The sequence below is a fragment of the Amphibalanus amphitrite genome, unplaced genomic scaffold (assembly GCF_019059575.1).
Source record: "Amphibalanus amphitrite isolate SeventyFive unplaced genomic scaffold, NRLGWU_Aamphi_draft 000056F_arrow, whole genome shotgun sequence".
In the NCBI taxonomy this organism is placed as follows: Eukaryota; Metazoa; Arthropoda; class Thecostraca; order Balanomorpha; family Balanidae; genus Amphibalanus; species Amphibalanus amphitrite.
Genome location: NW_024881552.1, coordinates 936,749 through 962,393, shown reverse-complemented (window position 1 = coordinate 962,393; position 25,645 = coordinate 936,749). Strand labels below are relative to the sequence as shown.

The 25,645-nt window shown below is 54.5% G+C and overlaps 3 protein-coding genes across 4 annotated transcripts; all 3 read left to right on the top strand.

Moving 5' to 3' along the window:
• The first annotated feature begins 6 nt into the window (after positions 1 to 6).
• Positions 7 to 5,501, top strand: LOC122378249 (serine/threonine-protein kinase PAK mbt-like). Its single transcript, XM_043359102.1, has 6 exons — positions 7 to 231; positions 1,101 to 1,289; positions 1,758 to 2,018; positions 2,326 to 2,470; positions 3,274 to 3,389; positions 3,880 to 5,501. Exons 1-6 carry the CDS (start codon positions 7 to 9, stop codon positions 4,027 to 4,029), a joined length of 1,086 nt encoding a protein of 361 aa, XP_043215037.1. The 3' UTR covers positions 4,030 to 5,501.
• A 2,789-nt stretch (positions 5,502 to 8,290) lies between these two features.
• LOC122378229 (V-type proton ATPase subunit G-like) lies at positions 8,291 to 11,248 on the top strand. The gene is made up of 2 exons (XM_043359052.1): positions 8,291 to 9,099; positions 10,527 to 11,248. Exons 1-2 carry the CDS (start codon positions 8,954 to 8,956, stop codon positions 10,825 to 10,827), a joined length of 447 nt encoding a protein of 148 aa, XP_043214987.1. The 5' UTR covers positions 8,291 to 8,953; the 3' UTR covers positions 10,828 to 11,248.
• Positions 11,249 to 11,381: 133 nt separating this feature from the next.
• LOC122378227 (beta-galactosidase-1-like protein 2) lies at positions 11,382 to 25,637 on the top strand. Of its 2 annotated transcripts, none has more exons than XM_043359050.1 (15): positions 11,382 to 11,589; positions 16,003 to 16,152; positions 16,628 to 16,817; positions 17,319 to 17,412; positions 18,848 to 18,989; positions 20,181 to 20,340; positions 21,194 to 21,346; positions 21,582 to 21,728; positions 21,933 to 22,266; positions 22,699 to 22,791; positions 23,103 to 23,218; positions 23,392 to 23,482; positions 23,632 to 23,755; positions 23,959 to 24,060; positions 25,249 to 25,637. In XM_043359050.1, the coding sequence occupies exons 1-15, from the start codon at positions 11,542 to 11,544 to the stop codon at positions 25,318 to 25,320; spliced, it is 2,016 nt and encodes a 671-aa protein (XP_043214985.1). In that variant the 5' UTR covers positions 11,382 to 11,541; the 3' UTR covers positions 25,321 to 25,637. The 2 variants fall into 2 exon arrangements, with proteins under 2 accessions (XP_043214985.1, XP_043214986.1); XM_043359051.1 differs by lacking the exon at positions 11,382 to 11,589 and adding an exon at positions 13,714 to 13,910.
• Positions 25,638 to 25,645: the final 8 nt, after the last annotated feature.

Below are 25,645 nucleotides of genomic sequence, written 5' to 3'. Positions count from 1 at the left end.
CCGCCGATGCCGCTGCCCGATCACCCGGCGGGCCACCACCCGGCGGCGGCGGCGCCCCCGCACGTGCCGCCCAAGCCGCAGCCGGCGCCACCCTCAGCCGCCACCGAGGACCACAACCAGAACAGCGTGCTGAAGCCGGCGGGCGCGGCGGCCGGCGGCGGCGGCGGCGGCGCGACCGGCCCGGCCCGGGACGCCAAACAGCACGAACCGCAGCGGCTCTCACACGAACAGGTGAGCGCGGCAGACGGCGGCGGCGGACTCCTGTAGATCTGTCCGGATGTCTTCACAGGCGACTGACCTCTTACGGACGCTGGCTGGAGAATATTCTTCAGACGCACGATATGCGGGTTTCCTAGAAGGCTGACTGAACTCTCATTAGCAACAGTCTTAGGAATGCGCAGGGTGCATAGAAACAGTGTCTTTGGCATCAAGTGACAGTCTGCATAAACATTAATAAACAAGCTCAGCTGTTCGTGCTCGTCGTCTCTTGCTTCGGGCTACTCATAAGTACTCTGTCAAATTGGGTTTGATATTTGTTCGAATTTCTGTGCCATATTAATGAATCTGGAAAGAAACGTACACCATGCCCCAGAAACTGAATTTAACGAGCGAAGTTTGGCTGGCAACTGGTTATCTCTACCCGGAATGAGTCTCAGTCTGGTGACCTTTCACTTGACTTTGTACGCACTTTGGCGCATGGATGGGCACATGATGGTGAACTTTGACAATTTTACTGGGATTAGCTACCGTTGTATCGGTTCCTCGTCTCGACAGGGGTATGCTTGACGTATAGTGTTAGCAAAACTGGTCTGACTTTCAAATGAAAATATGATGAGCGTTGTCTGAAGTATTGTTTGCTTGTTAAAGAGTTTCTAATAGTTCGATCGTGGTGGTTCAACTTGCTAATACAAACGATGTGCTGTTTCACATTACTTTGCATTAGTTAGGCTATAACTGCGCAGCATAGCTGTCAGCCTGCCACCGTTTAGGATGCATAAAACCTTAGCGAGATATAAAATGCCTATTTTCCGCCTAGTGTGGCCGAGCTCAGCACTCCCCGGTCCCACCCCTGACCCCCTCCCCCCGCTCCCTGTCCGCAGTTCCGCGCAGCGCTGCAGATGGTGGTCAGTCCGGGCGACCCGCGCGGCGACCTCCACTCGTTCGTCAAGATCGGCGAGGGCAGCACGGGCATCGTATGTATCGCCACGGAGCGCTCCACGGGCCGGCAGGTGGCCGTGAAAAAGATGGACCTGCAGCGCCAGCAGCGGCGGGAGCTGCTCTTCAACGAGGTACGGCACGGCGGCAGGTGGCAGGGTGGGATGGGGCTGGCTGGGGAACAGCTGAGTTCAAGGACATGGTAAAGTGAGTGGAGGATAGAGGATGCAACCGTAGTGTCGAGCTTTTGTGGTCAGACTGTGGACGAGTTACAACTGATGTTAGTTGTCGGACTTTCGTCACCGTCTTGAGTTGAGATGTTAGGTAGGAGATGTATTGCAACTCAAGACGGGGACGAAAGTCAGACAACTAACATCAGTGATAATAACACCTCGTCTCAAGCATTCAGATGAGTTACAACTGCTTTGTGCCCACTATAAACTGTAAGATGTGCGAATTACCTTACCCGTTGACGACTCGTTCTATATTTCCTCGTTATCCCCAATCATTTGTTTGGCGTCTCCAACCATTACCTTCCCATGCTGGCTCTGCACGACAGAGTCCCCGTCTCTAACTGGTTCTTCCCCCGCCTTCTCCCTCAGGTGGTGATAATGCGCGACTACCCGCACCCCAACATTGTCGAGATGTACAACTCGTTCCTGGTGGAGAACGAGCTGTGGGTGATGATGGAGTTCCTGGAGGGCGGCGCGCTGACAGACATCGTCACCCACTCGCGGATGGACGAGGTGCAGATCGCCACCGTCTGCAAACAGTGTCTGAAGGCGCTGGCCTACCTGCACTCGCAGGGCGTCATCCACCGCGACATCAAATCGGACTCTATCCTGCTCTCCGCTGACGGAAAGGTGGGACCGGAGACGGGGGAAAGGAGGAAGAGACGGGCCATTCTCGATGGAGGGAAGGGACCACACTACTGAGTTCCAACCGACCCGCCACTCATACGTAGCCCTTACATTGGGCGTAGAAAATCTGCTGTGACCGTCCTGATCATTTACTGACTCCAAACGCTCACTGTTAACCGACCCTGGGTAATGGCCCCACGCTCTTGCCCCTTAGTATTTCTTGTCCATTCATGGCGTGCTTATCTCGTACTGACCTGCACCTTACCCATTCTGACCACGTGCTGACCCGTAACTACCCACCATCTTTCAGGTGAAGCTGTCGGATTTCGGTTTCTGCGCCCAAGTATCCCAGGAGCTGCCGCGCCGCAAGTCCCTGGTGGGCACGCCGTACTGGATGGCGCCGGAGGTGATCTCCCGGCTGCCATACGGGCCAGAGGTGGACATCTGGTCACTGGGTGAGTGAGGGACATCTGGTCCGTACGGGCCAGAGGTGGACATCTGGTCACTGGGTGAGTGAGGGACATCTGGTCCGTACGGGCCAGAGGTGGACATCTGGTCACTGGGTGAGTGGGGGACATCTGGTCCGTACGGGCCAGAGGTGGACATCTGGTCACTGGGTGAGTGAGGGACATCTGGTCCGTACGGGCCAGAGGTGGACATCTGGTCACTGGGTGAGTGGGGGACATCTGGTCCGTACGGGCCAGAGGTGGACATCTGGTCACTGGGTGAGTGGGGGACATCTGGTCCGTACGGGCCAGAGGTGGACATCTGGTCACTGGGTGAGTGGGGGACATCTGGTCCGTACGGGCCAGAGGTGGACATCTGGTCACTGGGTGAGTGGGGGACGGCGGCGGGGCGGGCCAGGGAGTCCCAGCAGAGCAGAGCCCAGGGAGGCACCATCCCTCTGAGATAGACGAAGCAGCTGGTGTATGTTATGCTTTTTGCGTAACTTGGGCCATTCAGGGAGCCTGTTGGCCTGAAAGGTCCAGGAAACTTGCTGAATGACGCGCTTAAATCTGACGGATCGTTGTTGAGCCTATGCTGTAATGTTTGTTTCCTTGGTTTACATAAATTAGGAGCTGCGACCAGATAGATAGATAAATTAGACCCGGTGATAATGCCTCTCAATCATAACTGCGTTTGTAAACGGAACAGAATTGAAAAGGGATCGTTCGACCTAAGTGCCATATCAATTACCATGTACCCCTTACCGGCCATATGACCCTCGCCTCTGACTACCGTCTGACCTGTCGGGCAGGTATAATGGTGATTGAGATGGTGGACGGCGAGCCGCCCTTCTTCAACGAGCCGCCGCTGCAGGCCATGCGACGCATCCGAGACATGCCGCCGCCCAAACTGAAAAACACCAACAAGGTGCGTGCGGCCACAGGCGGCTGACTGTGGGGTGGCAGTGGGAAACTGGCGGATTAGCTGTTGTGGGTGTACCGTGGGCTAGTGGGCGATGTATGTGGTAACTATGTAAGAAGGAGAAACCATGTGCTAAGAGTAGGGAAAGCTGTGGGCCGACCGTCTGACTCAGTAATCGTCTGACCCTTCCATCCCGGCTGCATTGCCGGTATCGGACCGTTATCGTAGTTCGGACTGACGGTCGGACCGCTGTCCTACCTGACTGACCGCCGTTATGACTCGCCTCACGCCCTGACGCCGTCCCCTGGCCGTCTGACCCTATGTTTCGTGTCCCGCCCGCCAGGTGTCGGCTCGGATGGTTATTTAGTGCCCTGTCTGACGCTGTTTCGTGTCCCGCCCGCCAGGTGTCGGCTCGGATGGTCCTTTAGTGCCCTGTCCATCTGACGGTGTTTCGTCCCATGTCCCGTCTAACTGTGTTTCGCGTTCTGCCCGCCAGGTGTCGGCTCGGATGCAGGGTTTCCTGGAGAAGATGCTGGTCCGCGACCCGGGCCAGCGGGCCACCGCCTTCGAGCTGCTTCAACACCCGTTCCTCACGCAGGCCAAGGGGCCCGAGGTGCTGCTGCCCCTGATGGCCGCCGGCACGTGAGGGCAGAGCCGAGAGCAGCAGGGTAGAGCAGCGAGGGGCGTGGTACCTCCGCCGGACGCTGCGGCGGCGCCGGGGCTCGGGTGTGTTCAAAGATTCAACGAAATGAACCGAGGAGCGGCGTCCGCTTGGCGCGCATGGAGTGAGCGGTCGGTCAGGCCGCGAGTTATGAGTGAAGGCGAGTTAGATCGAGTGGTAATACTGAGTGAGTGAGAGTGCGCGCGAGTGATGTGTGCCAGAATCATAGAGATCATTCCCACAAGCCCCGCCTGCCTCTGGTGTTCGCGGCCGCTGCCGATGGCGAGTTTCGCCGCCCGACGGATGGACGGGTTGTATTTGTATCAGGTATTTGTAGCAGCTACTCAGACTCGCAGTCTCGAATCATGGTAGCTGAAGGCGGCTAGCAAGTCGTTAATTGATGCATTTACGTACTCTACTTAAACTGTGCGGCCAACTGACTTAACGCGAGGAAGAGATGAGACCCTCAGTCTGCTCTTCCCTTGCGCTTTACCGCAGCTCTGAGAGATTCCGACTGCCCTTGTATAGTCGTCTGATTAGTGTACCGTCCTGAATATGGTTGTCATGTCCGAATTGGTTACACAGTGCCGCATTGGTCCAATGCCGCCCGTCGGGAGGTGTCGTTGGCCACACCCGCTTACTGAATGCCGTCCTGTGCTGACCCCAGGGTGTGTCGTACCGTGCCGTTACCCTGGCGTCGTTACCGGTATCGTGATACCGATACCGCAGCGTGCCGTACCGCGCCGCTACTGGTACAGTAACGCAGTGCGGTACCGTGGCCGGACTGCCGCCGTGCCTTGCCGAGGAACCGATCGCCGTCCGATGTGACTTGTTACGACCCGACAGACAGACGGACATATCGGGGCCGGGCCGGCCGCTCCCCGCAGGCAGATGTAATGGAGTGGCCTGCAGGCGGGAGCGGCCGCCCGTGCCGCACTGATGGCCCGGCCCGGGCTGTGTCCTCCCTGAGGGTGCCCTGAACTGCCGGGCCGCGGTATGGCTGAGTTCGTCAGCGCGCCTGCTCTGACGGACCGCGGTCGCAGCCGGCCGCCTCCCGGCGCTCCGTCCGCGCCCACTGTTTCATTGTTGGACGTAACGAATTTTTATTGATGTGCTGGCCGACACCGGGGCCGCTCGTATTGTTAGTTTGTAGACAGCAGTCTTCAGTCGACTGGCTCTTCCATCGGCACCACGTCGGCCGTACTTAGCCGTGTGAACGGACGTTTTTGTGATCGGAAATGCTTCGGTCGTCGTCGACATTGTGTATTTTCGATGTCATTATTTCGATTTGTACTTTTTCCTTCGATTTGTGACATTCCCCGACCAGCTGTGTACATTTTGTCGGACGTATGACTGCTTTGTTATTCATGTTTTTGTGCGCGAGCGGCCCTATTGTATCAACGGATAGACCAACAGAAACTATGGCCAACCTTTTCTAATATATATTCCGATGCAAATAGTAGTTTGAGATTTGACTGGGTGGTATCTGATAACATTTTGTGATGACATCTGACCATCTTGTTCGTCACTACATGCGAGATGGAATTCCAGGTATTTATAAGGAATATCAGTGTATGTAGGCTGTGCCGCGTAACACGGTCCTGGATGTAGACTGTGCGGCAAGACACGGTCCTGGATGTAGGCTGCACCGCATTACACGATCCTGGATGTAGGCTGCACCGCATTACACGCCCTGGATGTAGGCTGTACCGCATCACACGGGCCTGTATGTAGGCTGTACCGCATTACACGTCCTGGATATATGTAGACTGTACCGCACTTCACGGTCCTGGATGTAGACTGCACCGCATTGTACAGCCCTGGATGTAGGCTGTGCCGCATTACACGCTCCTGTATGTAGGCTATGCCGCACTAAACGGTTCTGGGTATAGACTGTGCCACACTACTTGGTTGTGAAAAGGCTGATAGAGGCTCCTCCTCATACTCCTCCCCCGCTCGCCACCAGTGCCGCTGATCCTACTCCAGCGGCTCCTGCAGGAGCAGCGACTCACGCTCCTGCTGGTGTCTCTGGCTCAGCTCCAGCATCTCCTGCTGGAGTTGCTGCTCTATCCCCTGACGCTGCCTCCTCTGGGGCTCACTTCTCCGCCCGGACCCGAGCCGCCTGAACTGAAAGCGTTGCAGCCAGTGGGTCTGCTCACGTCCTTGGTCCTCTGACTGCTGGTCCTGCACTTTCCGGTCCTCTGGCTGCTGACCCAGCACCCCATGCTCTGGCAGTTGTTGATCCCCCAGCTCCAGTGACGGGTGAAGGTACCTCCGCCCCACTGCGTCTCGCTCCCGTAGCTGGCGTCGCTCCAGCTCTACCAGTCGCTGTATGAGCGCGTCGAAGGTCCGCTCCTCCTGTTCAGGGAGGCGGGGTTGGACCTCTGCGGCCGCTCCGTCCTCAGTCAGCACGTGCCGCCGCAGACACCACCGGTCCGTTCCACCGAGAGCGGCCGAGTACTCGGTCTGCAGCCGGTCGCCGGCCAGCAGCCGCCGCAGTCGCAGCCGCCAGAACCGGGCGGTGATCGCGGCCGTCTCCCGGTCCATGTGCGGCAGTCGCTGCCGCAGGAACCAGTCTAGTTGTTCGGAGCAGCTGAGGAGCGTCTCCAGGGCATCACGGATCCGCTGCAGGGGGAGGAGCGGGGGACAGGGGTCGGACCACCTGGTGCTCCGCTCCTCCACGCCCTGCCACCAGTCACCCATGCTCGGCACGGCCTCGCTGATGGCGCGCAGCAGCAGCTCGGGCCGCAGCAGCAGATCGGCCCGGCCTCGCGGTGTGTCCAGCTCGGCGGTCAGGCCGGCCGGCCGCTCGGCCTCAGGCCGCCGCAGCTGCCGGCGACACCAGGCGGCCACCGCTGTCGGGTCGCCCAGCAGGTAGTGCAGGTCCGTGTCGTCGAGCAGGTCCATCAGCGGCGCGGCGTCCCACGTGAAGATCCCGCCGCCGAGGTGTCTGAGCGGCGCCGCGCCCACCAGGTCGGCCGGCGCCACCAGCAGGGCCCGCAGCAGGTAGCACTGCTGGGCGTACGCGCTGGCGTGGCAGTGGTGCCGCCACTCGAGCAGCTGCTCCTCGGACGCCAGCGGCGGTACGAAGCAGCACGCCCAGTCGGCCCACTTGGGGAGCGCCGGACGGTACACCAGGCCGGCGACCACGGCGCGGCGCAGCAGCAGCCGCGCCAGCCGCAGCCGCAGCCGGCGCTCCGGCAGCGGCCGCCAGCCGTCCAGCAGCAGCCGCAGGTCGTGCAGGTGCGCCTCACACCAGGCCAGCAGCAGCGGCACGGCCCGCCGGCGCATCAGCGCGATGGTAGACGCCATGTCGCTCAGCTCTCGCGCTCCCTTTCCGGCCAGCAGGTCGATGTCGGGCCAGAAGAAGCAGGGCAGACTGCCAGCGGCGACGTGCTGCTCTAGCCAGTCGAGTATCGTCCACACGCCGTCCACCACGCCCGTCCAGCTGTCGGCGGGCCGGTCCTGCGCCAGCCACAGCGCCGCCGTCTTGATGTAGTAGGACTTGAGCGCCGGGCTGTCCCCGCTCTCCTTCAGCGCCGTCTTTATTCTCTTCACAGAGAGCACGGCGTTCCGCTGGATGTCGGTGAGCTGGTGAATGGCCACCACCTCGGCGCGGGAGAAGGAGAGGCGCCACTCGTACAGCTCTGTGGCGCTGCCCTCCCGGCCGGTGGGTACCAGGTGTACGCCGAACTGGCAGAGCTCCTGACGCGCCGCCGCCGCCGGGAACTCGGTCACTCGGCGGCGCGAGAGGAACGCCTCCCTCCCCGGCCACACGGGCAGCCTCAGGCAGGGCACGTGGTCAAGTCCGCCGTGCCCCTGGCTCGGCAGGCACACGTTGACTGCCGGCCCCGGGGTGGTGATGACAGAGCCAGCCGAGCTCGTGGCCCGGCAGAATTCGGACATCAGTCGGCGCACCTCTAGGGCGGGGAGCGCCGGCAGCACAGACTCGTGCTCACACTCGGTCGTGCGCGCCCAGTGCAGTGTGACGAAGCCCGGACTGTCGGTGGGCCGGGCCCACAGCTGCGGCGCGTCCCGCGCGCTGATGCATCCCGGCTCCTCGCCCGGCGCTGCCAGCGGTGCCTCCATCCAGCGGAACTCCCCACTGAGCTCAAACATGGCGTCGTAATCGGATGAGCTCGGCTGGCCGGCGAGCAGGTCGGCCAGCCCCTCGGCGCTGCTGCCCGAGCGGCTGCTGCTGATCACCCTCAGTGGTTCGGCTGGAGCGCAGCGGCCACAGTGGCCCGGTGGCAGAGGCATGGTGGCGCTGCGGCCGTCCTGCAGAGCGCCCCAGAGCGGCAGGTCGCGCAGGAACGCCAGCCTGTCGCTGACGGCGTTCCGTGCCAGGTCGGCCACGAGGCCGGCCGGATGGACCGGCGTCTCATAGAGCGGCAGCACCGAGTCGACGAGCAGCCGCGCGCCGGAGTCGCCGCAGCGGGTCAGCAGGCGGTGCACCCGCCACCGGGAGGCCGCGCCCTCGTACCTCCGCCGCAGCCACTCCATCCTGCCGCCCAGAGGCGCCAGCAGAGAGCGTCTTACCTCCAACTGCAGCGCGTCTCGGGCACCAAGACGCCGGAATCTCCCGGTCGCCACGGATGCAGACGGAAACCCATCCCCGGTACGCGAGATCAGCGACTGCTGCAGCCACCAGGCTCAACACTCGGACAGTCAACCTGCAGACAATTGTCTTTTACCTCTGAACTGCAACGTCCCCGCCCGGTCTGGCTGGGACACGCCTGTCGGTGGGTGGCCGACCTCTGATCTGAGCCGATAACCGTATCAGCGGCGGCGCGATAGCGTCGGCTCGGACGGAGCGGGCGGGCGGGCGCCGCACTGACTCCTGCCCCGTCCGGTTCGCCGCACTCTCCGTCACCCCGTGACCCTCCGTGACCCCTCCGTGACTGTCACAATGACCCGCACCAGTGACGGCATCAGCTCGCTGCTGGCGGCCGAGAAGAAGGCTGTGGAGAAGATCGAAGATGCCAAGAAGAACAAGGTGCGCCGGCTGAAGGCGGCCAAGGAGCAGGCCGACAGGGAGATCGAGGGACTCCAGAGGTGAGAAAGGGGGAAAGAGAGATGGAGGTTTGATAAAACGATGTTGCATTGAATGTTTGATACAGGAGTCTAAATTCTCGAGTGCTTAAAACGGTCAACGAAAGCTAGGCTATTGCTGTAGCGTTCATAGTTCGCATCGGTGTATCCGGATAGGCATTAATTATGTGGATGGATGACTTTTATATCCGATTCATTTCTGTGAGAAGCACATCTTCGGCGGTAGACGTAAGTTACCAACCCACCTCAGAAGAAATTTTAAGTCGTCGTCAGACGACAGTCAGACGGCAGGTCGTCAGAAGGAATTTTAAGAAATGTGTTTTTTTTTTGCTAAACTGAATAAAATGTAAATATATCATCATCCATATTCGGAATATTTTCCTAGGACACATTTTACAACACAATTTCTAATAAGGCTGGTGGTCAACAAAAAGTCGTCCGTCCGTCTTATCGGCCGTTTCACGTGAGCTCCGAGTGTCGAGAGCGCCATCTGGGTCACATGACGACGAGGCGCTATCAGCACTCACGAGGGCGCCGGCTCGGCTCCGTGCAGTTCTGTCGGCCCTCGATATTACATTTTTACACAAAGGATGATACCTAAATGGATCATACTTTTGGCAGGTTTAGCGATATGGCTCATTTAGCAATAAGATAAGTAACTGTAAATTACAAAACAGTCGGTTGGTGTATCTAATAAACGTCTAATTTAACGTCTATTGAGGAAAACTTGCCTTATAAAAATAATTATGTCGTTAATTGCAATTTCCTTTCCATGCAGCTCTCTAACCGTTTTTCATATTCAAGATGTACCTTCTCTGGATCATATCTAATCATCCTCTGTTCTGGACTGATCGGTCACCGGTAGCAAATCGGAGAGCCTTTAACTCCCACAGAAGTTATCTCCCCGACTCCCGCCGGGGTGGCGGTCAGCGCTGCTCGGTGGCCTTTCCTCCGAGACCTTTCCGAGACCTTTCTTGCTCCGAGACGGGCTGAGCAGCGCGGTACACCAGATGGTGGCTGCCCTAGCCCAAATGCAAGCCCCTCTTATCGCATTGCTTGTTACGTTTGATCTTATCTTGAAGCTGTATTAAAGTGAATCGAAAGAGATGAGGTCTTCAAACAAACTTTTAGAGGTGATAGGTATAATTCAATTAAGCCCACTCATTGTGGGATGTAAGATCCATCAGGGATCATACATCCCCCTGGCATTACGGAGAGCGATAGATACCAGTCTCCCGTCCCCTAGCCTGTGTCCATTACAGGGAGCAGTACTGACCCACCGTCCTCGTAGTATTACATTCAGTGAACAGTTCTGACCTATCCGTCCCTCTGTTTCGTATCGCAGGGAGCAGGAGGCCGAGTTCCGTAAGGTGCAGTCGGCTCACTCGGGAACAGTTCTGACCTATCCGTCTCTCTGTTTCCTATCGCAGGGAGCAGGAGGCCGAGTTCCGTAAGGTGCAGTCGGCTCACTCGGGCAGCAAGGACGCCATGGTGCAGCGGGTGGACGGCGAGACCGAGGCGCGCCTCAAGTCCATGGAGAGCGACGTGGCCACGCACCGGGAGCAGATCATCGCCCGCATCCTCAGCATGGTCTACGAGATCACGCCCAAGATGCACGAGAACGCGCGGTTCGAGCAGCAGGAGCAGCCGCCGCCGCCCAAACACGTCCAGTACGGACACCAGGAGGAGGAGCCCGAGGACCAGGAGGAGGATCAGGAGGAGGAGGAGTGAGGAGCGGCAGGAGAGGGCCGCCCGCAGACCCCGGGTCGGTCTGCAGAGGGGGATATCAGCAGGTGTGTCTGCTCAATGGCGTGGTCTGGTGTAACCCGAGTGGTATAAAGAAATGGAAAGGCTTCAGCGGGCTTGCTCCGTGCTCAAATGTTGATAAAAGACCTGAGCTACTGCGTGTGTGGCGAGGAATCATATCGCGTGTGGCAGAAAACTCGATCGCACCCGACGGCCGGTGCTATGATGCTGCTCTGTTCCGTGTCCTGATTATGCGAATTTCATGTCAGAAGGTAGGAGTGCCGCTAGAATGTAAGAGCGCTTACTCGGCATTTTATTGATATTAGATAGTAGATAGCTAATAGGTTTGTCCGAATGTTGTAAATATTGACGGCAATAATATATCACGGGATGAACGTATAAACGATACAGGTCTTATCACCTTTCAACACTTGTCTCTAAGCATGAATAGTAAGAAGTCGCGGGTTCCTGGGGCGTTTCCTTGGATAGGTGGTGTGACATCTCCACACGCCCCCCTGCTATCCGATATCCGGTGGGAGACTGGCACCTGGCTCCGTCCGGGGCCGCCGATAGGTGTGAGCCCGGCCACGGGCGGCCCAGACCGGTCTCTGTTCCCTCTGGTCGGCCGCCAGCGTCTGTCTGCGCTCCGTCGGTGCTGCGGAGAAACATCCTATACCGAGGAGAGAGATCAGCGGCGCTATGCGGGCCGTCACCGTCTGCGCCCTGCTCGGAGCGCTGGCCGCCCAGGTAACCAACGGCAGTGACACGCCTCCAGCTTAGCCAACCGAGTAACAGCAATGGACCACACTCGCTGTGTAGCAGTTATGGTCCACTCTTAAAGGGTATCAGCAATGAACGATTCTCGCTAAACGAGTAATGGTATACCTAAATGGACTACTACATATAAGGCACTTCCCTTTTCACTAACGGAGTAATAGCAAGGCACGACTTTCGCTAACAAACTGACGGTAGGTATGTACCTAATTAATAGTTCACTTTTGCAAGCGGAGTTGTTGTAATGGACTTCTATCGCCGTTCACTAACGAGCAAAGGGTAATGCTAAACAGCAAACTAACGCTGATGGTAAACTGATGGTAAAAAACTCTAGTTAGCCCGCGCCCTGCGAGAAGGGGGTGTTTGAACACCCCCTGCAGTTTTTCGCGAATATCTTAAAAAAGGGCGGCGCTCCATACATCTATTCCGCGTATGGTGTGAAATTTTCAGACCAAGGTCAATAAGGGTCACGTCGCCAGGTCACTTCAAGTGGCCTAATCTCATAACTAAAGTTTCAATGTCTGTCATAGCTACACTGAGTGACTGATCGCTTTGAATCTTTCAGCGATCGATAAGTGCTACAGTGTGTACAAATGTTTATCTCGGAATTTGAATACCTATCGATGACCTAAGGTCAGGCAAAGAGTAAAGACCTCTGTATAGACCTATGGGTCAGGTCAATTTTGCAACTTCCCCATTATAAGTCAATGGGAGAAAATTGAAAGGCGCCCCTTTTAGACGAACGTCATTCTTAACACGCTAAGACATAGAACATGAAAATGGTACCCGTGACCCCTGCCCCTGAGGTCATCTCAGTTCACGAATGGTAGGTATCTAACAGTTTTTCTCGAGTGCCTAACGTTTGATAGAGGTATGCTAGAGCGCTTCAGATGTGTTCAGCTCGACGATACGGATCGACTGATATTTATTCTTTCCGGTTAGGTCATGACCTTGATCTGAGGCTAAATTTTCAAGTTAACATTTCAAGGTCAAATTATAGTTCATTCGCTGCGTCTTGACGGGAGGAACACGATGCCGGTAAAACTTAGCAAGCTCGTGCAAGGTTTGAGTCAAAAGTTATTGCAGAAAAGCTGTTTCCGCAAAAATCGTCTATTTTGGTAGTTTTTGCCCCCTGGAGGCAAAACCGTTGACGCTATGTCAAATCTGAGGAAAGTTGTCATAAAGAGATTAAATAGAGCTATCGAATGCACTTTGCTGGAGCGCTGTAGTTCCATCACTTTTCGAGTTATGTGTCGGTTAAGGTTTGTTGAAAGTTGTCGATATTTGACCTGAACATCGGCGAAATGTGGCTCTCAATGACCTCTGGTGAGATGACCTTTGACCTGACCAAATAAGTGACCGAAATAATTTTGTCATAATTTTTACGCTCTTTCGAACATCGCCTTCCCCGTATCGCTACGTGTCCCCGGAGGCGAGTTAGAGGGTGTGTGTTTTCACCCCCCTCCCCCCCAGCAGGGCGTGGAAATCTAGGACCCCAGTGGGGCGCGGGTTAACGAATCGGCATAAATATACCAGCTTTCGGTCAGCGAATAATAACAATGATCCACTCTCGCTGACGGGAAAGGTAATATCTCACTCTCGCCAGCGGGGCAGGAGGGAGCAGTCTGCCCGCTGGGACATAAAATCAATATTTCAATTGGCGATAACACACATACACCCGAGGACAGACTGTATCGATTGGCTCGAAGGACCGTTTACGGGGCGGAATGAACGAAACTTATCCGGGAGTAGTGCCAGATACGAGTGCTCATGTAACAGATAGGGCGTGGAAACCCTATGACCCTATAAAGGGTCTGTATGCACTATGCGTTTAAAAACCTATTATTTTGTAGTTTCATGAAAATACATCCAGTGATAGCCACTATTTACCAGCTTTACCTATAGGGGTTTCAAGAGCTAATATAGACGATTAGGATGGTCGATGGAATGCTATTGCTAAACGCCTCTCCCCTCACAGACGCAAGTCGCACACACACGCACCTTAGCAGGTCTCCCCTCTGGGGAGGGTCGGTCGGGGGGGGGGGGGGGGGGGGGTGCACCTGTCTGAGCAGGGCTGAGTCAGCCGTGTCGGTAGCGGCGGGGCGCCGGTCGCTCGGGGCGGTGGGCGGTGCCACAGTTCCTCCGGCACGCCGAGCTGCCGCAGAGCGTACCGTGCGGGCCCGCCCGCCCCCGAGCAGCACAGTGAGGTTCCGTGGTTACCGCCTGTATATTCTGTGGTTACCGCCGCAACCATGCAGAAGATACGGCGCCTGGTGCGCAGCCTGTCCCAGTCGGTAAGATTGTCGAAGTCTGGCTTCCGGGACATCATCTCAGGAGCTTTCAGCACCGTCAGTAACTTTCAATGGACTTTCAAAGCTGGGCAGCATAAACAATGCGACGATTGGTCAGAATCGGGCGACGGGAGAGAGAGAGAGAGAGAGAGAGAGAGAGAGAGAGAGAGAGAGAGAGAGAGAGAGAGAGAGAGAGAGAGAGAGAGAGAGAGAGAGGGAGAGAGAGAGAGAGAAAGCGAGAGAGGGAGAGAGAGAGAGAGAAAGCGAGAGAGAGAGAGAGGGAGAGAGAGAGAGAGAGGGAGAGAGAGAGAGAGAGAGAGAGAGAGAGAGAGAGAGAGAGAGAGAGAGAGAGAGAGAGAGAGAGAGAGAGAGAGAGAGAGAGAGAGAGAGAGAGAGAGAGAGAGAGAGAGAGAGAGAGAGAGAGAGAGAGAGAGAGAGAGAGAGAGAGAGAGAGAGAGAGAGAGAGAGAGAGAGAGAGAGAGAGAGAGAGAGAGAGAGAGAGAGAGAGAATGCTCTCGGAACTGACTTTTTTCTCGTAATTTCAGAAAACGTATGACGTAGTAAACTATAAACGCAGACATTTTGCATAAACTTGGAAGGCAAATGACTGTGGAACTTTGTCAACCATAGTATTAGTAGGGGAGAGGCGGGAGAATTGGGACGCAGGAGAATAGGGACACGCCAATATTTAAAAAATGGGCAGCGTCCTTGCACGATTTTTGCCTTTACCTTTTGATTCGATGTGTCGTGCAACGATGGGAAGCCTCAGCAACCCTTTTGTGTCCGTCGGTTGGGCTGTGCTGTCTGAGCACCAAAAAACTTGTTTTTTCGAGTGTTATTCTGAGTTGTCTGTGTATTGCATATGACAAACTATCTTTCTTTCAAGATGTTGCGATGCTAGCTAAACACCGTCTTTATGCGATTGCCAGTTTGCATGAACACGCTCTGTAACTGACAAATGACAGAAAAATTGCGCGATTTGATATGGCGGTGGTGTGGGAGAATTGGGACACCAAATGGTGAAAATGGTAAAATGGTGCAAAAAGATGTGTATTTACCTTCATGTTTTGGACGGGCTTGCATCTGCGCCCCCTATCCACAAATACATCAAAGCGAAGACCAAGAAGTCTGAAAATGTTCATTTTATGGGAACATCGTGATCGTGAATGACAATCCCGGCCTTAACGAAGCAGATAGTGTGAATATAAGTTCCAACGTATCAATTGATTGCCTAGACATAGACAGATCAATAATTCGAGATAAAAATGTTGTCCCAATATCTCATTTTTATGTGTCCCAATTCAGCCTCGTGTCTGTCCCTTTTCTCCTGCGTGTGTCCCTATTCTCCCCAAAATGAGTGTTTTTGTTTTTCTCCACACATAACCACACCACTGCATAGGCTCGGTTTTTTATGATGGTATGCTGCAGAGAAATGGCCTATCTTTTATTGGTGCTGCACGAAGCAGCTTGGCAACAATACTTTTCAAATAATATCTCAGTAAATATGGCTTGAGAAATAAGTCCCAATTCTCCCGCCTCTCCCCTACCTAACATGTTGGACGAGGCCTCGCCGTCATCAGTCGCTCTCCCGTCACAAAGGCACAGCTGTGCGGTATCTCACAAGATTAGGGACACCACACACCAGACACGTGTGACGGTTTCACGCGCTGTGCGGGAAGCTCAAACACACATTGCTTATTGCGATGCTGGGGAATTCAGCAAATGTCATGCCTACTTTTGAGGAAAATGGCAACATTACTGACATTTTTGGCAGGGTTTAAAATGTTCGAACATATTGAATAGACAAATTGACGCAGCCAGAGGCGCCAGAGCTAGCAGCCAGCGTCATGCAAAGCTCGTTGCGCTAATCACGAGCATCACCTTACACCTACAACACGATCGATGAGTTCGGGTCGTAGGAGACGGAAAAATGAGACACCAGTAAGGGCTGACCACAGAGCTGGACAACCGACCCCCGTGTTGTGCCATCCCTAGAGCTCCTTTGTAGAGTCTCGTCACTAGGCCCGGTGTGTTCGGTGCTCTGACCACGTGTGTGTTCTGTGTTCTGACCACGGGTGTGCTCCACGGTCTGCAGAGCTCCACGATGGAGTCTGGCCGGCGGCGGGCCGACTCGGCGCCGGCCGAGGATCTCACCTGGTACCAGTACTACGCTCCCAGCGGCCAGCCCGCCGAGGGACTGGTGGCACAGGGAGACTACTTCACACTCAACGGACAGCAGTTCCAGGTCAGCCGGCCCCCACTCGCTACACCGTGGCACATCCAACAGCCCACACCATAAAGCTGAGCGAACCGATCAAACAGATCGGCCTTTTTATTTGGTTTCCCAATACATAGCTTACTTGTGTGTGGTTGAACTGAACCGGTTCGCTCTCATGTCTGTCTAGCATTCTCGATGATTCGATTTATCTTCTGCGGTAGGCAGCCTAGCCCTCTCGCTGTTCTGCGCTCTCATTTTCCGGCCGCCTGCTGGGTAGGCTGTACCGCCGTGCTCCTGTGTACTGCGGCACAGTATACCTACCCAGTACCGACCGTCCAGACATGCAGCGGAGATAACACGCATCTTACACGGCTTACGTCTTACCACATGAATGCTGAGTCTCGGCCACCGCTTAGCTGATATAAGACTTCTGATCACTATTTACTATCACCACATAATACCAGCAGGCCCCTGATCCCATTGTTCTGGCGGTCTCTGTCAGATTTTCAGCGGCGCCGTGCACTATTTCCGGATCCATCCGGCGTACTGGCGCACCACGCTGCGCAAACTGCGAGCCGCCGGACTCAACACGGTCGAGACGTACGTCGCCTGGAACCTGCACGAGCCGCGAGTCGACGTGTATGACTTTGGAGACGGAGGGAACGACATGTCCGACTTCCTCGACCTGCCAGGTCAGTCGCCAGTCGGTGTATAATTTTAAACGCTCAGGCGAGACTCGAATGAACTTATCGACATCATGCTTCATAAGACAGTTTGCATCGCGGTACTGGTATTTGTATGCAAATTGACGCCCTTTGGCGACAAAAAAAAAAACTGCACGTAGCACTTAGCAGCTGAAGTTCCCACTAAGTGAGCGTACTGTAAACGGCATTTAAGGCTTCACAGCTGCCGTGCCGTGCCGGTTGCAGTTTAAAAACGACACGCATTTCATAACTGCCATCCTTCCTACGACGCCAATGTGTTTTCGATTTGCAGGAGACAGCTGCTTGGTTTCGCAAGTGACGACCTTCACGTGTGAACGCGTACCGCTTTACACCTCGCAGGAAACGATATACGGCCTCCATTTGCCGAGCATAGTGAATTACGCATCGGTTGGGGTAGCGCCCAAAGGTCCAGGTGGTGTGTAGACACGTCCCTTATGCCTATATCACAGCTTGCCTGGCACGTTCCAGGTTTCCTAAGGATCGCCCAGGAGGAGGATCTGTTTGTGATTCTCCGGCCAGGGCCGTACATCTGTGGCGAGTGGGAGTTCGGCGCACTGCCCAGGTAAGAATATTTCGGCCTCACATCAGTTCGACGCACTGCCAGGTAAGAATATTTCGGCCTCGCATCAGATCGGCGCACTACCTAGGTAAGAATATTTCGGCCTCGCATCAGTTCGGCGCACTGCCTAGGTAAGAATATTTCGGCCTCGCATCAGTTCGGCGCACTACCTAGGTAAGAATATTTCGGTCTCACACATAGGTGGAGCTTTTTCAGGGAAGTTGGTGGGGCAAAAAGTCGTCAAACCCACAATGTCCGATTATAAAGTTGAATGAAATGCCACACTGAATCAATTCCTATCATTAAAGACATATCATTTTGCATTAAACAGACATTCCAAAGCTCTTCAATGCGAAGAAGATTAATTTGCAAAGCAACAAAGTCTTAGAAATCAGCTAAAGTTGGTGGGGCAAAACGCTTATTGGTGGGGCAAAATACAAAGTTGGTGGGGCAGCCACCCCACCAACTGTATAGGAAGCTCCGCCCCTGGCCTCGCATCAGTTCGGCGCACTGCCGCAGGTAAGTATCGAACATACCGGCCTCACATCAGTTCGGCGGTCTGCTGTGGTAGGTAAGAAAATATGGACAGAACATAGCACCCATATGCCAGTATGGTTGCAAACCGCCGGGGTAAACACAGATGAACCGAACATATTAGCCCTGGCTTATATTAGCGAAGTGTATAGTCGACTACAGAATGATGTTCCACTCCTCAGAAGCTATCAGTTGACCAGAGCGCCAAGTTGTGCCGTTTATCACGCAATTAAGCATGTCGATTGTGAGCATTGGGACTAAGCTATAATTTGTGAATTCAGCCCGTGTGATGCGGCACAGCCTACCAATCCAGGCAAATAATTGCCTGTAAAAAGTGGAACATCATTCTGCAGTCGACTATACATACCTATCATTGTAATAATAAAAGAAAAACGAGTGCACCACAGACATTTATGTTCTCTGCTGCCTCAAGGGCCATCCGAGACATCCTAAACGTAACAACTAATTGGCGCCAAACTCACTGAAGTATTGAGTGATGTATAGACAATTAGATATATATTGAGTAGGAAAAACATACAGCACATGGGTGGACGCGTTTCGTCAGAGACTTTTCCAACACCCGAATATCGACAAAACAATACGAACACACAAGAACAAAGCTAGCAAGCACAGTTTCATACCTGTTGATATATCGCGTGTACATATTATGAGAATGTGCCTAAATGCAAATACACCTCCAATACTGCGCGTCAGTTAATTGGCAAAGAAAGAGAGAACACATACATATATAAGACAATTCAATGGTTTACTCCGTCGTTTAGCCGGCCGTGCCTTTACCCTGTGTGCCGTACGCGTGTCCAGCCCGCAGTAACCTGCTGTACCTATAGCCCGCCGTTTAGCCGGCTGTGCCTGCGTCTGTCACGGCCGTGTGTGCCGCCCGCAGTTACCTGCTGCGCCAGTACGGTATTCATGTCCGCTCAGTGGACAATTACTACCTGGGGCGCTTCGACAAGTGGTTTGGTCAGCTGCTGCCGCAGGTCACTGACCTTCAGTTCACCAAAGGAGGACCCATCATCGCAGTCCAGGTAACATTCGGGTGGATATAACGGAACTCTTCTCTCTCTGTGTGCTTGAAAGTAACAACTTAACCCTCGCCGGACCTATTGGTTTCCTACATACGCGCCGGCCGGGGGGGGGGGGGGGGGCGGGTACGACCCCCCTCGCCGTTTCGCCCCTGGTGAAGCTAGCGCGTCGCGAAAAAAAGAGCGTGTGCGCCGTTACGAGACGCAGAGATTGGTACCCGATCTTAAGGTCCTAGGTCAACCGGTGACCTCTGAGGTCAGGTCAAGTGCCCCAAGGTACGGTTCAGTTTTTGGTCAATAACTTCGCAAAAAACGGCCACAGAGCCGCGATTTTGGCAGCATCGTGTTCGCCTCGCTCAGACGCGTCGAATGATATACTTTTTGTTTGGGTCAGGTCAACTTAGGGTGTTGACCTCAGGTCACGGTCAGGTCAGCGCCCCCAGGTCACGAAGTTGGTCGAAAGAGGTCATGTCGCATATCAATTCGATTCGGCAGGTCTTCCTGAGTCCATTGGTGGCTTTCCCGACTCGCTAGCTCAATTTGATCGGGAGTTATTGACGAAAAACTAATATGACCTTGATGACGTCATAAATGACGTCACGCAAGGTCAACATTGCAAAAGTGGCGCATCTAACCTTGCAAGGAGTGCATCAAATCACGATTCTGTGTGCTTGAGATAGTTGGAGATCGTTCCCGGCGCCAGAATAGCGGTTTTCATTTTCCCCCCATTGACTTATAATAGTGAGGTCACGAAAATGACCTGACCTCATGTGACATTTAGGAAAAATCCGAGATATACAAGTTGTGAGACTCGTAATGAATACTAGATCCTGCAAATTTCATTTCCCTTTGAAAGCTTCTCTGGCAGTGAGGGCGTTGCGAAGTTGCGACATCTGAAGACCGTGCAGAGGTTCACTTATGACGTCATAGGTCAGTGGCCTGACCTGACTTGAAAATGCGGTTGGTGTCAAAGGATCCGGCTTGAATCAAAGGTCAAGTATGCCAAGTTTCAGCTCTCTATCGCCAGCGTGTTCGGAGCTATTGCGAAAAAACCTATGGGGGGGGGGGCGGCACCCGCCCCCCTCGGCCGGCAAGGGTTAAAATAAAAGTTTAACTTTTGGCAGTTTCGCAACCCATAGCTTCCATTGTCTTACATGCCTATATCAGTTTCTAAATCAATTTCAATCTGTGCAGGTGGAGAATGAGTTCGGCCATTTCGGTTACGGCGACTTTCCGCGTGACCTGAAGTACCTGGAGCACGTGAAGCAGCAGCTGGAGCTGAACGGTGTGGTGGAGCTGCTCTTCACCTCCGACTCGCCGGCCCAGACTGGCGACATGGGAGCACTGCCCGGCGGTACGTTTTAACATAACACAGCTCCAGTTGTACCGGCCCAGACCGGCGACATGGGAGCACTGCCCGGCGGTACGTGAACATAACACAGCTCCAGCTGTACCGGCCCAGACCGGCGACATGGGAGCACTGCCCGACGGTACGTGAACATAACACAGCTCCAGTTGTACGGGCCCAGACCGGCGACATGGGAGCACTGCCCGGCGGTACGTGAACATAACACAGCTCCAGTTGTACCGGCCCAGACCGGCGACATGGGAGCACTGCCCGGCGGTACGTGAACATAACACAGCTCCAGTTGTACCGGCCCAGACCGGCGACATGGGAGCACTGCTCGGCGGTACGTGAACATAACACAGCTCCAGTTGTACCGGCCCAGACCGGCCACATGACAGCACTGCCCGGCGGTACGTGAACATAACACAGCTCCAGTTGTACCGGCCCAGACCGGCCACATGACAGCACTGCCCGGCGGTACGTGAACATAACACAGCTCCAGTTGTACCGGCCCAGACCGGAGACATGGGAGCACTGCCCGGCGTTTACTTACCACAATACTGTCAGCTGTAGCTGTATATCTAATATCTTTACATCAGCTCTGGGATCATCACACATCCTCCAAATGAACAGCGTACCACACGCCAGGCCCGACAAGATTCGGGAGCAATTGCATCGGATTAGATTACATATGGCTAATAAACGGAACTTCTTCAGTGCATACTGGGTATCTAACGTCTAACGACTGTACCTACTTGAACACATTCATGTCTGATGTCACCCTGGACCCTGGACGGTCTAGTTTACCGCCCAGCCGCGGTAAGATTCAGCTAACGGAGCGCCCGCGCGTCTGTTCCAGTCCTGCAGACGGCCAACTTCCAGAAGGACCCGCTGCCGGAGCTGGAGGCGCTGAAAAAGTACCAGCCCGACCGGCCCCTGATGACCATGGAGTTCTGGACCGGCTGGTTCGACCACTGGCTGGCGCCCTTCAAGGCCGGCATCTCGCCCGAAGGTATAACTCGGAGCCAAAGTCGAGCCAATTAAAAATGACAGAGCTTTAAATATCAGGATTTTGTGGTCAAGGATGCAGTTTCTAAGGTTTAATCGCTAACAAAGCGCAAACGCTTTTATTTTTGTGAGGCATCAAACGATGGGTGCTCTAATCTCGAGCAAAAAGTGATGTTTTCAACCCTCCAATGAATATGGCCTAGGAAAAAACACCAACCAGTTATCGCCCTGTTCCGCAGAGTTCCGCAACATTTTGGACACCATTTTGAGCAACAACTCGTCGGTGAACATGTACATGTTCCAAGGCGGCACCAACTTCGGCTTCATGGCCGGCGCCAACTGGATTGACGTCAACCCGAGCTACACGCCGGACGTCTCTAGCTACGGTACGGTACGGGTCCTACGGGTCATGGGGTAGGTACGGACCGAATACGGCACGGGTGGTACCTACTGTGGAGCTACTATGGAGATAGTCCTACTTGTCAAGCTTTTCGCTCTTCGGAATATAGCGCAGTACTATTCCTATCTACCAAAAACATAAGTCGATACTGAATGTGTGACCAATGTCCGCCCCCCTCCGCTCCTCGCAGACTACGACGCGGTGCTGACCGAGGGTGGCCGGTACACGGAGAAGTACAACATCACCAGGGAGCTGCTGGCCCAGTACTCAGTGGTCAAGTCGATCCGGCCGGTGGCGCCGCCGGACGAGTTCGCCGTGGCCGCGTTCGAGCCGGTGCCGCTGACCGAGACCGTGCCGCTGGAGGGTGTGCGCGCCCAGCTGGCCGGTCAGCCGAGCGACACGCTGCTCAGCATGGAGCAGCTGGACGTCAACGGCGGCTCTGGCCAGAGCTACGGCCTGGTCTGGTACCGGGCCACCATCAGCACGGCCACCGACTCCCAGATCACCATCCGCGGACACGTCAGGTCAGTACTTGTCACGGGGTCACGAGGAGGCCAGGCCAGGTCAGGACAGTCATTGCCGCGGGGTCAAGGGAGGTCACACCAGGTCAGGTCAGTACTTGTCGTGGGGTCACAGGGAAGTCAGGCCAGGTCATTCGCGGACACGTCAGGTCATTGACTATGGTGGGTCACAAGGAGGTTAGGTCAGGTCAGGTCAGTCATTATCGTGGGGTCACAGGGAGGTCAGGTCAGGTCACCATCCGCGGACACGTCAGGTCAATAAGAATTATGGGTCACAAGGTGCTCAGGTCTACAGGCCAAGGCAGATCAGGTCAAGAGCGAGCTCTGGTGACATCCGAGGAATCAGGGGAGATCAAAGCAAGTTAGAGTCTGAGATCAGAGGAGTCAAGCAAACCATAACCGAAATATGACCCAATATCTGTGCACTTATTTCAGAGACGTAGCCCTGGTGCTGGTCGACGGCGAGCTGCTCACCAGGAAAATGACCAGCATTCTATCTCTGGAATCGTTTGGATACTGGCCCGTCAAGTAAGTACCTAACACTTGAACCAAAGTAACAGGTGGTTGCAGCCTGCAGGAGTAAGGGAAATGACGAGCTATGATCATAAATGCGTCACGGCATAATTACCAAAAGGCAACAGTTTGTTGCCTTCCTTACTGGAAAGCTACATCATTAATACCTAAATCCCATTCATTTTCAAATAGTTAGAACTGAAGATTTACTCTGAAATAGGTAGGTATGCCAACTAAATGTGCTGATTAAGCTTGTCACAAGCTTTCAGCATTATTTGTATCTGTCCCCTGTTGCGATTTATAACCATCCTCTGCCCGCCCGCCAGGGACGCGACAAAGAAACTGACCTGCGAGGCCGGAGAGCACACGCTGGATATTCTGGTCGAAAACATGGGCAGGGTCAACTACGGAAAGCCGCACATCCTTGACTTCCAGCGCAAAGGTCCGTGAAATGATATGGTGTGGTATAGTAGGTATAAATTCTCAGGAGGGTAACATCTCCAATGGATGTTCCATCAAGATTCATGACTAGTTTCCCTTGAGCTTGGGACTTTTAGGCTTCTTTGAGACGTACTTTGGGGCTTCGTTATGTTGAAGCGATCCCTCCTTTCGCAGGCCTATACGAGGGCCCGGTGCTGATTGATGGCGTTGCTGTCACCGGCTGGGAAATCTACCCCATGGAGATGAAGAAGGACTGGATCAACAAGTAAGGACTTTTGCATGCACGCCTCAACACTAATGATAGCGATTCCAATGCGTTCCTAATTACTCAGTTGTTGTCTCAGTTTCTCTGCTATGTAACTGTTCCGAGTACCGTGCGCGTTCTGACGTTTTCCGGGTGAACTACCTCTGCAGCCTGGAGGGCTGGACTCCGCTGGAGGAGGACAGCACCGTCTCCGTCCCCACCATGCTGAGGGGCACTCTGAGGGTGGACCAGCCGACCGACACCTTCCTCGACATGAGAAACTTCACCAAGGGGGTGAGTGCCCGCCGCACGGGGTATCGGTAGGGTGGGTGCTGGGAGTGGGGACTCACTATAAATGGACCGTAAAACTACTGAAGACGATCTACTGCTCTATTAAGCGGCGTTTTTATAACTGCGCCTCCCGTGTGCTGCTAGTTATGTTGTCCCAGTGATCTGACGGCGTATGTTGCGGCGTGTTTGTGTTTGTGTTTGAGCAGGTGGTGTTTGTGAACGGCTTCAACCTGGGCCGGTACCTGAGCGCCGGGCCCGTGTTCACGCTCTACCTGCCGGCGCCGCTGCTCAACGTCGGAGACAACACGGTAAGATGGGAGGAGACAACAGGGTAAGATGGGGGAGACAACACAGTGAGATGGGAGGGACAACACGGTGAGATAGGGGAGACAACCGGGTTAGACAAGAAAGACATTGACAAGAGAAATTCGGGCTACATTGGGGAGATGAACTTTGATAGAAAACGCCTAACGCTGTACCTAATGATAAGAGAACCACGCAATGATATTGGTTCTCTCTCTCTCTCTCTCTCTCTCTCTCTCTCTCTCTCTCTCTCTCTCTCTCTCTCTCTCTCTCTCTCTCTCTCTCTCTCTCTCTCTCTCTCTCTCCTCTCTCTCTCTCTCTCTCTCTCTCTCTCTCTCTCTCTCTCTCTCTCTCTCTCTCTCTCTCTCTCTCTCTCTCTCTCTCTCTCTCTCTCTCTCTCTCTCTCTCTCTCTCTCTCTCTCTCTCTCTCTCTCTCTCTCTCTCTCTCTCTCTCTCTCTCTCTCTCTCTCTCTCTCTCTCTCTCTCTCTCTCTCTCTCTCTCTCTCTCTCTCTCTCTCTCTCTCTCTCTCTCTCTCTCTCTCTCTCTCTCTCTCTCCTCTCTCTCTCTCTCTCTCTCTCTCTCTCTCTCTCTCTCTCTCTCTCTCTCTCTCTCTCTCTCTCTCTCTCTCTCTCTCTCTCTCTCTCTCTCTCTCTCTCTCTCTCTCTCTCTCTCTCTCTCTCTCTCTCTCTCTCTCTCTCTCTCTCTCTCTCTCTCTCTCTCTCTCTCTCTCTCTCTCTCTCTCCTCTCTCTCTCTCTCTCTCTCTCTCTCTCTCTCTCTCTCTCTCTCTCTCTCTCTCTCTCTCTCTCTCTCTCTCTCTCTCTCTCTCTCTCTCTCTCTCTCTCTCTCTCTCTCTCTCTCTCTCTCTCTCTCTCTCTCTCTCTCTCTCTCTCTCTCTCTCTCTCTCTCTCTCTCTCTCTCTCTCTCTCTCTCTCTCTCTCTCTCTCTCTCTCTCTCTCTCTCTCTCTCTCTCTCTCTCTCTCTCTCTCTCTCTCTCTCTCTCTCTCTCTCTCTCTCTCTCTCTCTCTCTCTCTCTCTCTCTCTCTCTCTCTCTCTCTCTCTCTCTCTCTCTCTCTCTCTCTCTCTCTCTCTCTCTCTCTCTCTCTCTCTCTCTCTCTCTCTCTCTCTCTCTCTCTCTCTCTCTCTCTCTCTCTCTCTCTCTCTCTCTCTCTCTCTCTCTCTCTCTCTCCACAGATCGTGGTGTTCGAGGAGTTTGCCTCCGAGACGCCGGTGATCAATTTCTCCAGCGAGCACATCACCATCTGAGTTCCCACCGTCACCGACTGACGAAACTCCACCGAAAACCTCGCGGCAGAGCTCAGCGGCGCGGCGGTGACGTCACGCGCACTAGTGACGTCATGTGTGCGTCCTGCAGACAGACACTGCCAGCAGACGGGCCTAGTGGTGTGCCTCCGTAGGCCAGCCGAGTCGGGAGTGCCCGGTTCCGCGCCGGTTGTGTTGGAATGATATGAGTGATTGCAGATACGGTAGTCATTGTGCTGACCTGAAGCCGTGGGCAATACGGCAATACAGCCTAACGATCTACATGTCTTCATCAATCCCAATAAATAATTGTCGATTTTTGTTTTTG